Source organism: Tachypleus tridentatus, chromosome 5 (assembly GCF_004210375.1).
Source record: "Tachypleus tridentatus isolate NWPU-2018 chromosome 5, ASM421037v1, whole genome shotgun sequence".
NCBI classification, from domain to species: domain Eukaryota; kingdom Metazoa; phylum Arthropoda; class Merostomata; order Xiphosura; family Limulidae; genus Tachypleus; species Tachypleus tridentatus.
The window spans coordinates 53,802,650-53,819,301 of record NC_134829.1 but is presented as its reverse complement, the minus strand read 5'-3'; the positions used below and the strand labels follow the sequence as shown (position 1 = coordinate 53,819,301).

General features: G+C 31.7%; 1 protein-coding gene across 2 annotated transcripts; it reads right to left on the bottom strand.

Moving 5' to 3' along the window:
- Window positions 1-204: 204 nt before the first annotated feature.
- On the bottom strand, window positions 205-16,624 carry LOC143251179 (uncharacterized). Of its 2 annotated transcripts, none has more exons than XM_076502589.1 (3): window positions 16,580-16,624; window positions 3,287-3,616; window positions 205-1,058 (listed from the first exon to the last, which is right to left on the bottom strand). In XM_076502589.1, exons 1-3 carry the CDS (start codon window positions 16,590-16,592, stop codon window positions 694-696), a joined length of 708 nt encoding a protein of 235 aa, XP_076358704.1. In that variant the 5' UTR covers window positions 16,593-16,624; the 3' UTR covers window positions 205-693. The 2 variants fall into 2 exon arrangements, with proteins under 2 accessions (XP_076358704.1, XP_076358703.1); XM_076502588.1 differs by lacking the exon at window positions 16,580-16,624 and adding an exon at window positions 4,231-4,314.
- Between the last annotated feature and the right edge of the window lie 28 nt (window positions 16,625-16,652).

The following is a 16,652-nucleotide window of genomic DNA, read 5'->3' as shown; positions in this document are numbered from 1 at the left end:
AATTGAAAATTTAGAAATTTCTCATCTTATTTCAAATTACACTGTGGTAATGATGATGAATTTTCATACAAAAAATCCGTGTGTTTTTTTTTAAGACACAAACTGTACGTTTGTCTTTTTGCACTAAGTATTGAAAAATAGAAGTCCACATTCTGATATTATACGATGAAGAATACTGGTGACCAATAGATGTTCATACAAGAATTTCATGTAGTTTATTTTATTAATTCAACATCACAACATTGTATTCCTAAAAGCCACTGTAGCTTCTTATATTGATTACTCATTCCAAATCTAATGGTGCTAGTTTGTTGATGGTACAAAGATTAAATTAAAAAAAAACATTATAAAACCAATTAACATTTTGACTTCACTATGTTTGATGTATCTAGATAGCTAATTGTTTAAATAATTATCTATCATTAATTAAACATTTAAACTTTATATAATCACATTTATCAAATTGAAAAGAGAACCAACATACATTAATCCGTATTCGGTTTGGTATAGTACTAACCGTCTCTCTAGAATACAGTGAAATATATGTAAAATACTTATTACAATTTCAAGTTACGTATATCATCTTGAAATTAATTTTCTCTTGCTGTTAATTCATGCCATCAATTTACGAGTTTTAGTCAAATAATTCACCATCATTAAAATTTCAGTAGTATGGGATAAGTCCTTTCATCTTTAACACTCACAAGTAACAGTGCATTTATCCTTTCCGTCTTTACACCACTCAGAACTGTTACCCTTGGAGTTACAAACACATTTCATCTTTCCGTCTTCACAGCAACAGGTAACGGTACAAACGCAGCTGTTCTTCTTTCTGGCTTCTACACAATCCTGACATGACTCCTTCTTGCAGACTGGACTACAACGTGTATCTCCGCATTCACAAACAACAGTAACTGTACATTTGTGTTTCTCATCTTCAGCTTCAGTACAACATTGAGATGTGTCATCCTTACAGTTACAGATGCATTTCATCTTTCCATTTTCACAGCGACAAGTAACGACACATGTACAGCAGTTATCGTCTCTCATCGGTTCACCTATATAAAAATTTCAGGAACACTTTTAGTACAATAAAAATTGCTGCTTAATTTTGTTTTCAATATTGCTTATGTATTATATTTGTTACTCGTGTCTTTCAATAGTTTTAAAACTTATGTTGTGACCAATACTCGATCGTATAATCTGTTTTTGTCAAAAATGGACATTTTACAAAATTAATTTACAAAATTAAAGGTACGTCTTAAATAATTACAAAAACATGTGTTAAAATAACACTTTCTATTTCGTAGAATTAACACTCGTCTGTTGGATGAAATGCAACATCTAATATTCAGATTTTAAGATGACAGCATCATCCTGAACTGATAAAAGTGGATCAGTTCTGTTCACTGACGTAAAATATGTTTGGTCAGTTTCACAAAATTTCTAAACGGGACAAACATGTGGGTGGTTTCTTGACATAATCATGTATTTAAATAAACCAACTATTCATTTTGCAACCATAAGTAATTTACTTTTTGATAAACGTTTTGTAACTCTCCTTTCTAAAATAATTACGTTACGACAGTAACGAAACCTATAGAAATAAGTAAATAGTTACTGATGGTCCGTGTGTCATAAGCATTGATCGACAGTTTGAAGTAGAGAAGGTGCCTTCCCACCGACGCGAGCCTTTGTAACATAAAGAAATTAGAACCTGGTGCACTTGACGAACCCTAAACTCTAAAGTGTTAGTAATTTTCGTTCCATGTAATATAAATATCGGTCTGCAAGTTGTTGTAAAATATCCTGATTCAGCTATACATCTAGTATTTTACACATTATTACATATTTAATTTCGCTGTTACCAGTTTAAATGTTACAGACCTAGACAGCGCTGGCTCATGACCTGTATTCTCTGATCATATCGGTCAGTTATCAAATTGTACTATGTACGATATCACTTTGGTTTGGTTATAGCTCAATATTTATCTTTAACTATGTTAGGTTACATGTACATCAGTTTACATCTAATACATGTAAGGGCATCTATCCGAGACACGAACCAATCTACTGGCAAGATGAATTCCACTGTTAAGTTTCTGAATACTAGTTTTTTGCTTTAGATTAGATAGAACTGTGGATAAAAAGATCAACGGTAAATACAATTTCGATCTTCAAGGTGTACCAGATCATATCCACAATTACTGGGTAGATTAGCAACAATAAGAAGATACTCCATAAACATCTGTTACTTTGTCTTCTAAAGAAATGACCTTGTTATGGCCACAATGTAAAACGTTCGACTAGTAATATTTGGGTCACCGATTCGAATATCACTTGCACACAATATCCTTTACTATTTCATCGTGGTAGTGTTTTATGTGTAGGTTAGTCTTACAAATTGTCGATGATCATCGGTAGCCTTCCTTCTGGTATTTCCCTCGTAAATCACAGAAGAATAGTAGAGAATTCCTCGTGTAGTTTAGCGCGAATATCAAAACAAATAAAAAAAATAAATATCTGTCAGTGATAAAAGAGCATAGTAATTTTAAATTAAATCAATTTCCTGTATGGTAATAGGGATAATATATTAAAATTGTGTGTTTTGTTTGTACGCAAAACTGCATACAAGTCTACCTGAACTTACCATCGTGAGAATCGAACTCCATATTCCGATATTATCAGAATAAGGTTACTGCCGATTCAATAAAACTTTTATATAGTAATTTGGTATCATCCTTATTTTATTAATTCAACATCGTAAAATTATATTCTTAAAAATATTCTCTATAGTTTCTTGTATCGATTCCTTTGTCACGAATTGGTTTTAAGACGTTATAAAAATACAATAGTACCCGTCTACAGAAGGTATAATGATTAAAGAAAAATATATTGAAGTGATTAACATTATATTTAAGCATGTTTGATATATCTAGCTAATTATATAACAAATCCTCATGAACACTTAACTGAAATGTTCAAATATATATAATAATATTTATCGAATTAGAAAGAGAACCAATATACTTTTATCGATATTCAGTGTGATAAACTGCTAACTGTTTCTCATTCTGCGAAAGATTTGAAAAATATTTACGTTAACGTTACACATTTAAAGTACGTATATCATAATAAAATTAATATCCTCTTATTGATCAGTACCATTCAATTTAAGTGTTTCTCACTCAAACAATTCACGAACATTGAAAGTTCAGAAATATAGGATTAATAATTTATTTTCAACTTTGACAACTAACAGTACATTTATCCTTTCTTTTCTTACCTTCTTCACAACACTGAGAAGTGTTATCCTTGCAGTTACACACACATTTCATCTTTCCGTTTTCACACCAGCAGGTAACGTTACAAACGCAGCTGTTCTTCTTTCTGGTTTCTACACAATCCTCGCATGAATCCTTCTTACACTCTGGACTACAACGTGCATCTCCGCATTCACAAACGACAGTAACTGTACATTTGTTTTTCCTATCTTTAGCTTCTGTACAACATTGAAATGTGTCATCCTTACAGTTACAGACGCATTTCATCTTTCCATTTTCACAGCGACAAGTAACGACACATGTACAACAGCTGTCGTCTTTCTTTGATTCACCTAATTTAAAATAAACTTTACTTACATCTTACATACAATAAAAAACTTCCTGCTTAAATTTTTCAAAATTATTTCTTTATTCTTGGTCGTATAACTTACTTCTTTTTGTCAAAAATGAAGCTTTCAAAATTTAAGTCTACAAAATTAAAATGTACGTCTTAAATAATTAGGAAAACCTTTTTTAAAATAACACTTTCTATTCCGTAGAATTAATACACGTCTGTTGGATGAAATGCAACATCGAATATTCAGATTTAAGATAACAGAATTATGATGGACTGATAAAAATAGCTCAGTTATGTTAACTGACGTAAAATATGTGTGGTCAGTCTTACCAACTGGGGAACGGAACAAACATGTAGGTGTTTTCTTGATAAACATGTATTTACATAAACTAATTATTCATTTTGCAGCTAATTTACTTACATTGATAAGAGTACAAAACTTCTGTATTTATATCGCTACAACTATCAATATTATTACAGTTCAGACAAGTGTGTTTATGAAACTCAGTTTTGTTATGAGGTAAAAGTGTTTGTATTATTCTCCAAAACTAAGTTTTAACTGTGTACCCCATGAGTATCAACTTTCACGTAGACAAGAAAATAACTTACCAGCTTTTAACATCTTCAGGGTAATTCTTCACAACTAACAACTACGGTTTGTAAACTGTTTCGTGTGTTACAATAGTAATAATTAACTTTCTTTTCTCAACAACCTCTATTTATTGAGACAATTGTTGTAACATAATGTGCCGTGTGAAACATTCAAGATAATTCAGCGGTTCGTGTGCAGCTTCTTGAATGATCTGCTAGTGGAGAATTAGTCATCACATCCATTATCTAATCATGTTTGTAGTGGTACGTGCCAGTTAATGACCACAGCAAGTTTTTATCTTATGGTATTTATCGAAGTATTAACCCCAGAGTGAACTTACGGGACAGTCATGACGGTCAATCCCACTATTCGTTGGTAAAAGAGTACCCCAAGATTTGGTGGTGGGTGGAGACGACTAGCTGCCTTCCCTCTAGTCTAACACTGCTAAATTAGGGACGGCTAGTTTAACCATTACCTTTTAATTATTGAGATTAACATTAAAGTATTTCTCTATTAAATGATGACTCAGCAAAATATATAAAGATTTTACGCCCTTGTTTATTTGTCTCTAACTATGACGAGGCAATTTTCGCTATCTGCAATCTTTAGTACTTGACCCTATCAATTCAACAATGACTTTTCAAATCTAGAATATATTTCAAACATGAAATAATATTTTAGGATTTCAACTGGTTAGACATTTATGGCTTTCGTCTCGCATTTGACCAGTAAGGTGATATAAACAAAACTAAACTAAAACTTCATGAATGTCAACATATAAAACCGCATTAGACATAGTTTTCGTGTGTCCAGACTAAATAAAAGGAATTAAGATAAAAACAGTGTTTACAAAAATTCTAATATTCAATTTTTCCATTACATCAAACAAAGAAACAAAAATGGTATATATACACTGCTGGCCAAATTCTTCGAAAGGTGAAAATAAGAAAAGAGAAAATAAAAATAAAAACGTTTTAGCATTTAATAGGAAAATGTGAACACTATGAACTTAATTTAAATACTAGCTGGTCAAAAGTTTAAGACCATACTCAAACGAAGCGTTAATCGGTAAACATGTAAGATAATTTTGTTATTTTTGTTCGAACATTAGCGCTATCAACATCTCCCACTGACATCTCCTGTGTTACATTGGGTAAAAACATGGGAAAAGCTGAAAAGCTGACAGAATTTGAACGTGGCAGAATTGTTGAGGCTCAAGAGCAAGGTTTCTCTTAACGTGCCATAGATGGTGAGATTGGATGTAGTAAAACTGCTGTTGCAAATTTGGTAGAAGACCCTGAGTTATACGAAACGAGAATTTCAAGAAGTCCGCCCAATGATATTTAGCCGGAGTTGAGCAGGATGATTCGATGGATTGTCTGGCAAGACACCAGGCTATAGTCGAACCAGATTTAGGCCCTTACGCACGTAGACTGCAGCTCAAGAACAATAAGACGCCATCTACGAGCGAAAAGCTTTAAAACCGTAAACGTCTTCAAAGGCCACGCCTCCTACACACCACAAAACGGCTTGGTTAAACTTTGTTGAGAAGCACCAAACATGGGACGTAGAAAAGTGGACAAAAGTTTAGTTCTCTGATGAGAAATTATTCAAGCTGGATAGTCCAAATGTTTTTCAATGTTACTGGCACGATAAGGAGGTTCCATCATGATCTGGGGTGCTTTCTCCTTTCATGGAACAATGGAGCTTCAAGCTATACTTGGGTGTCCAACAGCAGCTGTCGACATGGGCATGTTGGAGAGAGCATTCTTATTGACTGAAGGCCATCGCTTGAATAAAAAATGACTGAATCTTTCAGCAGGACAAAGCTGCAATCAACAATGACCGCAGGAAAAAGGACTTTCTCGTGGCGAATAACGTGATTCTTTTGGACCATCCTGCGTGTTTGCTCGAATTGAACCCCTTTAAAAATGTTTGAGAATGGATGGCATGGGAAGTTTATAGAAATAAACATCAATTCCAAACAGTGCATGATCTTCGTGAAGTCATCTTAGGATTAAAAAAACCATCCAACCTTCTGCAAATTCTTATATCAACCATGCCAAAGCGAATGTTTGAAGTTATTCGCAATGACGGCTGTGCAACACACTACTGAGACCTTTTGTTGGGCATTTTCTACCCTGTTTAGGAGTTGTTTTTGATATGGTCTTAAACTTTCGACCAGCTTGTTTTTAGACTAATTTCATAGTGTTAACATTTTCCATATTAAATGCTGAAAAAGTTCTTTTTTTCACCTTTTCTTATTTTAATATTTCGAATCTCCACTGAAATACGTGGTTGAGTTTAACAGAGAAAATGCATATTTTATCTTTATGTTCATTGCCCTTAAGATTTTGGCCAGCAGTGTATATCATTCTAAGAATGCACTGATTGAAACAGACTTTCAAACTTAAAATTAAAAGATGTGCAAAAGCACCATTTCTAATTGCAATATAATATTCACATATAATTAAATCAATATTATCATATTAAAAATAAAATCCAGATATTTCTGAAATTATCTCTAAAGTTTAATGAGTAACCTAAGACTTAATAATTCTTGAAACAAGACATATATAACTACAAACTTGAAAATGAACAGAAACCCTTTCAAAACTTCTTACCCAGTTGAATGGTGTTTAGGAATTCACAATAAATTAAATGTTTTCGGTAACTGACATCCATCTCAATACTTTTCAATAATTCATACCCAACTCATAAGTTACTCTCTCAAATGGATGCTTCTTAATAGCTTAAAACAAGGCGAATTGTTTGAACATTTAAATTATAACATAGAATGCAAATCATTGAGACTTATCTTTGACAGGGACATGGCCAGAAATGGCCATTGAGGAGGGTTAGTTTGAGTGTTTGACACATGCGCCGTAGGCGTGAAGCCATGCTAGGGGTCGTGTGGCATGTCCTCCCAGGGAAATTTTTAATAAAACGTAAAAGAAAACCCTGAATTATGCATTCTGATACCACCTTCTTAGCAAATTTCAGAATGGCACACTGAGGTGTTTGTCTTATTTTTTAATCATAAATAAATATATAGGCCTATATATATATATAATATATAACTTAAAGTTATCAGACCCAGCAAAGTAGGCCTACAGTCCTGTCATCAACCTATAATCTGTATTCAAATATCATGGACAGTATATGTTCAGATTCACTGGATTTCAAGAATTAACTTCCCAGATAAACAGTGGGTGGCACCGTAGCGAGATGGCAGCACCATGGCACTAACCTACTGCCTTTGGCGCCATGTATTCTGAATCGTTCACTATAGGTGGCGCCAATGGTACTGTGAATGTGATGTTGACAAACATGTTGTCAAGCCTCAAACAGCAAAAAACACTGCACGGGTTCTTTAAACACATTCATGAGGCTGAACCTGATCAATCTGCTGCAGCCAATCAGATTGAATCAGAATTGTCAACTGAATTGTCAGAGTTATCACCTTGGCCAATGCTACCACTACCACTTCAGGGTCAGTCTGAGACATTGAAAATTTCATTTCTGGTGATGTCAGCATTGGTAAACAGGTAAGTCGACTCCTCATAAAATTTATTTTGCGTTAAAAATTATGCAAACACTCTGCATCGTTGGCTTTCACAGTGGAGATGGCTACTCTACAGTCAACATGCAAAGGGTTCTTTCTGCAAGTATTGTTGTCTTTTGCTCTGATGGAAGTCAGAAATTGGGACAACTAGTGAAATTTCCATACACAAACTGGAAAAAGGCTGTTGAATACTTCAATGCACAAGAATTGAAATAGTATTACCAAGACAGCAAAAACAAAGCTAACAATCTTCTACAGGTCGTAAACACAAGTTCATCTGTGCACTTTCAGCTTGATGCAACTTACAAGCAAGAAATTGAACAGAACCGGCAATATTTAATTCTTATTATTAATATTATATTGCTGTGTGGGAGACAAAATTTAAATACGAGGGGAAAATATGATTCTAGTCCAATGTTTCTTGGTGAAACTGATGAGGAGCCCATAATAACTATGGGAATTTTTTGAGTACAAACAGACAGTTCAGATAAGACCTATCTGACTTCATAAATTCTAAATGAAATCATCTACGCCTGTAATACTCATGTTCTTGATGCTTTGGTTAACAGGGTAATGCTGCAAAGTTTTACTCAATATTAGCTGATGAAACAACAGATATTTCAGGCATTGAACACTTTTTTGCTGTGTGTTAGATATTTGCATGCCAATGACAACTCTGTTGCAACAAGCGAAGATGTTTTGCAATTTATACCTGGTTGTGATGTGACAGACAGAAACTTGGCTGGTTTCATCATAAACAATCTGACAAAATATGGTACTAACATGGCTACCTGCGAGGACAAGGGTACGAAGGGGCTACCTCTATGAGTAAGGAATTCAATGGTGTCCAGAGACAGATAACTGATTATTTCCCAATTGTACCCTATGTACACTAGAGTGCTCATTCCCAAAACTCGGCAATTTCTGATACTTGTAAAAAAATTCTGTGCGAAATTATATGAGAGTAATTTCTAGCATTGAAAACTTTCTCAATACATCCAAACTAAAGCACGTTTTGGCTCTTTCGGTAGAGAGTAAAGCACCTAAATAAAAAAAAAAGTTTGAAAGATCTCTGGAATAAGATATTTATTAAAATACTAGCACTTCTAAACGTGGCATAAATATTTGTTTTTTACGCTAATTTTCTGACACTTCGTCAAATTTAAAAATTAGTTGGGCTCTATAACATATAAAGATTACAAAGATTAAAACAAAACATAATAAAACTCGACTACAACGTACTAAAATGGAATTTATCCTTGTAATAAATATCAACATTTGTTTTCTTGTTCTAAACACAAATTTACATAACGACGTTATTATGTTTTCCCATCACATGTATCCAAACCGAAGTTTTATTGCCGTTAGCATGTAGCTTATCGTAACGAGGTAAAAATAGGTAGAGAAACATTTTTGTGTGTAGTACATGTTTCTGATAGAGATTGTATTTAACCATTCCATCCATTAACGCGCAGATAACAATTAGATTGTTTCATTTATTGAAATATATTACCACTTGAAATACACTACTAAAATATAATTGTTAGTAGTCTATCCTAGATATATTTGTAGTCTCCTTTTTTAACTTGTATAAATCAATATCCAAGTCGTTTCATAAAGTTTTATTATTTCTAAACATTAAGTTTATATCTATTTACATTTTATATTTAAATTTTAAATTATATTTTAATTTCCTTCACTTATTTCTATTTTAAGTTTTTTAATATCATGTTAATTTCAGGAAATTATTTTTCCACGTTTGAAAACCAATTTGCTTAATCATTAGTTTGTGAAAGAATAAAAGTTTTAAAACACTGAATAAAATAAATAGTTCAAAATTGTTGTAAATATCTAGTTGTCACACTCTGGACTTTCACAAATTTGATTCACTATGACATTTTAATTCAGCCAACAGTATCATGTATATATTCTGAATTCTCTTTTTTTTTAATGTCATGCTACCAACCACCTCAAGTGCTATAAAAGTACCGTAAGTTTATCCTATACAATTGAGGTTATCCTGAATTGAATGACAATCTACAAATTTATTATTGCCTCCATTTCAAATCAAATAAAACACATCTAATAAATAATAATCATAACTCAGTATTTTATACTTTAAACATTACCTTTTAATGATTTATATTAACTATAAAGTAAATGGTGACTCAGCAAAATGAATGAAGATTTAATATCACACCTAATTTATTTGTCTCTAACTATGACAAAACAGATTTTCTTTATCTCCAATCTTTACTAATTGACCCTATCAATTCAACAATGACTTTGCAAATCTAGAATATATTTCAAAGATTAAATAATATTTTTAGGATTTAAACTGGTTAGAAATATATGACTCTCGTCTCGGATTTAACTAGTAAGGTGAAATAAACGAAACGAAACTAAAATATTCATAAAAGTCAAAATATATGGCTGCATTAAACGTAGTTTTCGTTTGTTAAGACTAAATTCGAGATTCCGTGGTTTGTAACCGTCTAATTCGGAAAATGTGTTACACATATTATGGACAAAGTACAAAGGTGACAGGAGAAACTGTTCTTCAAGCAGACAATAGTCCAAAAATAAAAGAGTACATTAATACCATGGTCTCTAAGTCATTAGCTCTACATTATTATCCATCAGTTACCTTTACCGGAAAATTTTAAAAAACTACATAGAATATTTAGCGTTTACACCAATCCCCAAAATGTTAAAATTTCTCTCTATCTAAAATGTTCTCTTGATAAGTTTTATGCTATAAAGTTCTCTATTGAGAAAAGCAAAAAAGATAAAACTTTCAGCACTTTAGTATAATATGAAGAATTTACATTTACAAGAAAAACAGGAAATAAATATATATCACAAAAGTTTTGTGATTTTATGTAATGGCCCAATTGAACAGTCATTAACCTACTGCTGGTAATATATATATATGTATATACACGCCCAACATAACAGACAATAAAAGGAATCAAGGTAAGAACAGTATTTATGAAGCTTCTAATATTCAACTTTCCATTACGTCAAACAAAGAAACAAAATTGCTATACAGATATTATTCTACGATTGCCACAGACTTTCAAATCTAAGATTAAAAGATGGGCAAAAGTACCATTCTTAATTACAATATAAAATTCCCCTGTATTCAAATTAATATAAACACATTAAAATAAAATCTAATTATTTCTCAAATTATTGTAAATTATGTTTTAAGTTTGATGAGTGACCTAAGACTTAATAAATCTTGAAACAAGACATTTATAACAACAAACAGAACGACTCCATATTTTAATAGTATTATCCCAGTCAGTGAATGTCGAAACTGAATAGAAAACTATCCAAAACTTCACAACCAGCGAACTGATTTTCAGTAGTTCAAAATAAGGTAAATGTTTTCAATAATTCATACTCATCTTAATGCTGTTCAAAACTTAACACTCAACTGAATAATTCTGTCAACTTCACAAAAAGTCAAAACTGAAAGTTATTCAAGAATGTTTTCGTTTCAAACTTAAATGAGTTTTTTTTTCATAGTTCGTACTCTGTGAATATTTTACCAATGCTTCATACTTAAGTGAAATCTATCCAACACTTGAATTTTAACAAGGTCTGAAAGTACATGAGACTAAATTCAGGATATTGGGTGGTATACGAAAGTGTGTCACTGAGTCTACTATAACAAAGTTAAAAATAAAAACATGTATTTTTATTATAGGAAATAATTCGATCGTTTAACTTGAAAAACTATAATTTAATACCGAAAGTGTACCGCCACAAAGATGGCGAGTTTACAGGAAATTGCAGAAGCACACATGTTCAACACAGTTAATACACTTATCTGTTTACCAAGAGTAACATATCTTCGTCGATTTTTCCTCGTTAAATTCTATGACAGTTTCGCAATGACCACAGAGAAAACAAATTTATAGATCTAGAAACGAACTTTTTTATTGCGCATTGTATCATTTTCTATTGTGGTACTTTGATACTTCACCACATTAATTCAACAATAACTTTACAAATTTCAAATAAGTTTCAAAATTAAACTGGTGTTTGTGTAATTTGAACTGACGAGAAACATCTTTTACTTTTTCTTTCAAAAAAATGGTTTGTTTGTTTTTCACTTTCGCGCAAACCTACAGTAAAGCTATCTGCACTCGCCGTCCCTGATTGTGCAGTGTCAAACGAAGGCAGATAGTCATCACTAACAACCGCCACCTCTTGGGATACTCTTTTACCAGCTACTCTCTCAACTTAATGATTCTTCATAGTTATAACAAAGTGAATAGTTTCAACAATTAAATTTTTATATAGAATGCAAGTCAACGAGACTGATATTTGGAGAGATAAAGAAAGATATCACAGCTTCTGGTATTAGGAAAATCAAAATATTTATATAATCTAATAAAGAATTAGATATTGTTACCCCCAAAAAATACACTTTACTTCCAGAGGTGTTGACCACGAAAACACGGAATTCAGAAAGCTGGACGGATTGTGTTCCACTTTTATAATTTACTAAAAGTGTTCGTGTTCAGAGTATTGTGGCATTTATAAATTTTACAGAAAAAAATCGTCGTAGAACTTTTCTCCCACAAATCCTAGAGATTACGCCGAAAATGACGTTATAGAACTAAGCAACGAGATTTTGTATTGAATATTATATTGCCATCGTTTTTTGCCTTATCAAATTTTGACTTTTTATAATAAACTGGTAATTGTGTATAAACTAATCACAAGTTTGTTTCAATTTTCTGATAATAAAATAAAAATTCACAAAAAATTAAATTCTCTATGAAATCCAAAACATCAGGCCTTATGTGATTCGTGTCTCAAGAGTAAATCACAAGATTCGTTGGTTCACTTTTAAAGAAAACTTTTATAAATGTTGTTGAACTAAATAATGACGATCAAATCCCAGTATAAAACAAAAGATTGTTGATGTGTATAGCTATCCTTCTCTCTAGAAATTTTAGGATATTGTTATATTTATAAGGCATTTTAGTATTCTTAATTTACCACAAACGTTTAATTCTTTAAGTAACATTGTGTTAAAGTAGTCAACTTCAGACTAAATTTTATCTTTAATTAGGCTTATGATTTTAGCTGTTGTTGTATAGTGTCAGTCATATAGTCGGCCTAATGAATACTGGCACGCAGATACGTTAAGTTCTGGAATAGCAGGCCTACTTCTTAAATATTCTTTATTTACTTGAATCAACGTTTCAATATTACGACTTTATCGGAGATGTTGTAGAACAGATTAGTCGATCAAAATGTTTTGATAATAATTAATGTTTTATTTAAGTTTGCTTTACGTTCAAATTCCGTTTCATGCTCTACAGGCCTAAATCTAAAGAAACAAATCTAGACTATAGCTCCAACGATTACTTATATTTCCATAATGGTGTGAAAACAAAAAAAAATGACATATAAATGAAATGTACTAAAAATATAAGGTAATTAAGGAATATTATATGTTGTGGTATATTTTATCTATATTTTGTTTTATAATTACTATGTGTGAAGTCAAAGAAATGATATCGTAAGTGTAATTTTTTAAGAATATATTTTACGTGTTTATGTGACATACAATCTGGGTAGAAAATTTTATATTCTCGCGTATTAATTCACATTACGTACATTACTCTCACAACATATAGGCCTAGTAATACTTTTGTTTTCAAAATTTAGTTCCCTGAAAAATACATACTTTACTGTAGAACAACAAATCTTCATAATATTCATGTTTAATATAAATATGCATTATTATTTCATGCGTTAATAGAATGTAAAATTATACCGGATATTTCTGTTTTTGGCTGTGTTGTTTCTACAACCTTAAAATTATAGCGGGCGCAAAATTCCTCAAGTTTGTTATAATAGTATAATCACTAGAATTAAATTATCTAATTTTTGAACTTTTCTCAAAAGTAAAATTATTACATTATATTTGTAATGAAAATAACTTATATACCTATAATAATACGCAAGTAAACAGTTACTGACGCTCCATTGTATCGTAAGCTATGATCGAACGTTTCAAGAAGAGATTGTACCTTTTCACCCGACGGCAGCCTATGACGAAATAAGGCCTGTCATGGTCATGTGGTTATTGGGCGCTACTCGAAATCCGATCGTCACGGGTTTGAATCCCCTTCATACTAAACATAGTGGCCCCTTACAGCCGTGTGGGTGTTATAACTTTATGGTCAATCTACTGTTCGTTTCATGTAATCTAAATAATGGTCTAACATTTTTTGTAAAATATCTTGATTCAGCTTTGTTAACAACTGGTACCATTTTCTAAGTTACAGGTTAAGTTGCTTCTACATTGTCTTAAATTCAGTTGTCAGTTTATAGGATAAGTTTTGTTAAAAATCGAACTATTGGTATATAAATATTTAGGTTGGATAAAAGTAAATAAAAAAAATTTTTTAGCAAATCAAGAAAGAAAACTAATAGCGCATGCCCACAGAATCAATGGACAGTTGATTATAGCCTACTTTGTTGAGTGCTCTATATATATATATATATATATATTATTCTAAATTCGGTACACCATAATTCTAACAATAAGACTGGTGAAAACTAGTTTTGTGCACCACTTTGCTTTCCTAGTTCAAAGAACACCGTTAACTCATGACCTCTCTTCTCTGTTAAAATTACAATTTTACTCAGTACGATATCACTTTAGTTTGGTTATAGCTCTAGTGTTTAGCTGAAATAATATTATAGCTAGTACAACTTGAATTACAAGTACAAACACAGTATTATAATAAATGTTTGTATTAGATTAGTATATTTTGAATTACGTAAATACATCTGTCTGACACACGAAGCAGTTTACTGGCAAGAGAAGTTCCACTGATAATATCCTGGATAGTAGTTGTAACAAGAAAGCAAATGAACCTCTGGATAAAGGTGAAATGACAATCATAAAATGAATCCTGAAGCAGTACAACAATAGTTGGCGGTAACTCATGATAACTAGCTGCCTTCTTTCCAGTTTTTACTATTAAATTACAGACAGCTAAGGCAAACAACACTCGTGTAAATTTAAACATTAAAAATAAATACTGAATATCAAATTGAAAATTTAGAAATTTCTCATCTTATTTCAAATTACACTGTGGTAATGATGATGAATTTTTATACAAAAAATCCGTGTGTGTTTTTTTAAGACACAAACTGTACGTTAGTCTTTTTTGCACTAAGTATTGAAAAATAGAAGTCCACATTCTGATATTATACGATGAAGAATACTGGTGACCAATAAATGTTCATACAAGAATTTCATGTAGTTTATTTTATTAATTCAACATCACAACATTGTATTCCTAAAAGCCACTGTAGCTTCTTATATTGATTACTCATTCACAAATCTAATGGTGCTAGTCTGTTGATGGTACAAAGATTAAATTGAAAAAAACATTATAAAACCAATTAACATTTTGACTTCACTATGTTTGATGTATCTAGATAGCTAATTGTTTAAATAATTATCTATCATCAATTAAACATTTAAACTTTATATAATCACATTTATCAAATTGAAAAGAGAACCAACATACATTAATCCGTATTCGGTTTGGTATAGTACTAACCGTCTCTCTAGAATACAGTGAAATATATGTAAAATACTTATTACAATTTTAAATTACGTTTTTCATCTTCAAATTAATTTTCTCTTGCTGTTAATTCATGCCATCAATTTACGAGTTTCAGTCAAATAATTCACCATCATTAAAATTTCAGTAGTATGGGATAAGTCCTTTCATCTTTAACACTCACAAGTAACAGTACATTTATCCTTTCCGTCTTTACAACACTGAGAACTGTTACCCTTGGAGTTACAAACACATTTCATCTTTCCGTCTTCACAGCAACAGGTAACGGTACAAACGCAGCTGTTCTTCTTTCTGGTTTCTACACAATCCTGGCATGACTCCTTCTTACAGACTGGACTACAACGTGTATCTCCGCTTTCACAAACAACAGTAACTGTACATTTGTGTTTCTCATCTTCAGCTTCAGTACAACATTGAGATGTGTCATCCTTACAGTTACAGATGCATTTCATCTTTCCATTTTCACAGCAACAAGTAACGACATATGCAGCAGTTATCGTCTCTCATTGTTTCACCTATATAAAATATCAGGAACACTTTTAGTACAATAAAATTGCTGCTTGATTTTGTTTTTTTTTCAATATTACTTATGTATTATATTTCTTACTCGTGTCTTTCAATAGTTTAAAACTTATGTTGTGACCGATACTCGATCGTATAATCTGTTTTTGTCAAAAATGGACCTTTTACAAAATTAATTTACAAAATTAAAGGTACGTCTTAAATAATTACAAAAACATGTGTTAAAATAACACTTTCTATTTCGTAGAATTAACACTCGTCTGTTGGATGAAATGCAACATCTAATATTCAGATTTAAGATGACAGCATCATCCTGAACTGATAAAAGTAGATCAGTTCTGTTCACTGACGTAAAATATGTTTGGTCAGTTTCACAAAATTTCGAAGCGGGACAAACATGTGGGTGGTTTCTTGAGATAATCATGTATTTAAATAAACTAACTATTCATTTTGCAACCAAAGTAATTTACTTTTGATAAGAGTACAAACTTGTATTTATATCTCTACAACTAATAATATTACAGTTCACATTTGTTTTAAGGAACCTATTGTTTTGAGGTAAAAGTGTTTGTATTACCTCTAAACCTAAGTTTTAACTGTGTACCCCATGAGTAACAACTTTCACGTAGACAAGTAAATAACACATACCAGCTTTTTCCATCTTTAGGGTAATTCTACACAACTAACAACAACTACGGTTTGTAAACTGTTTCGTGTGTTA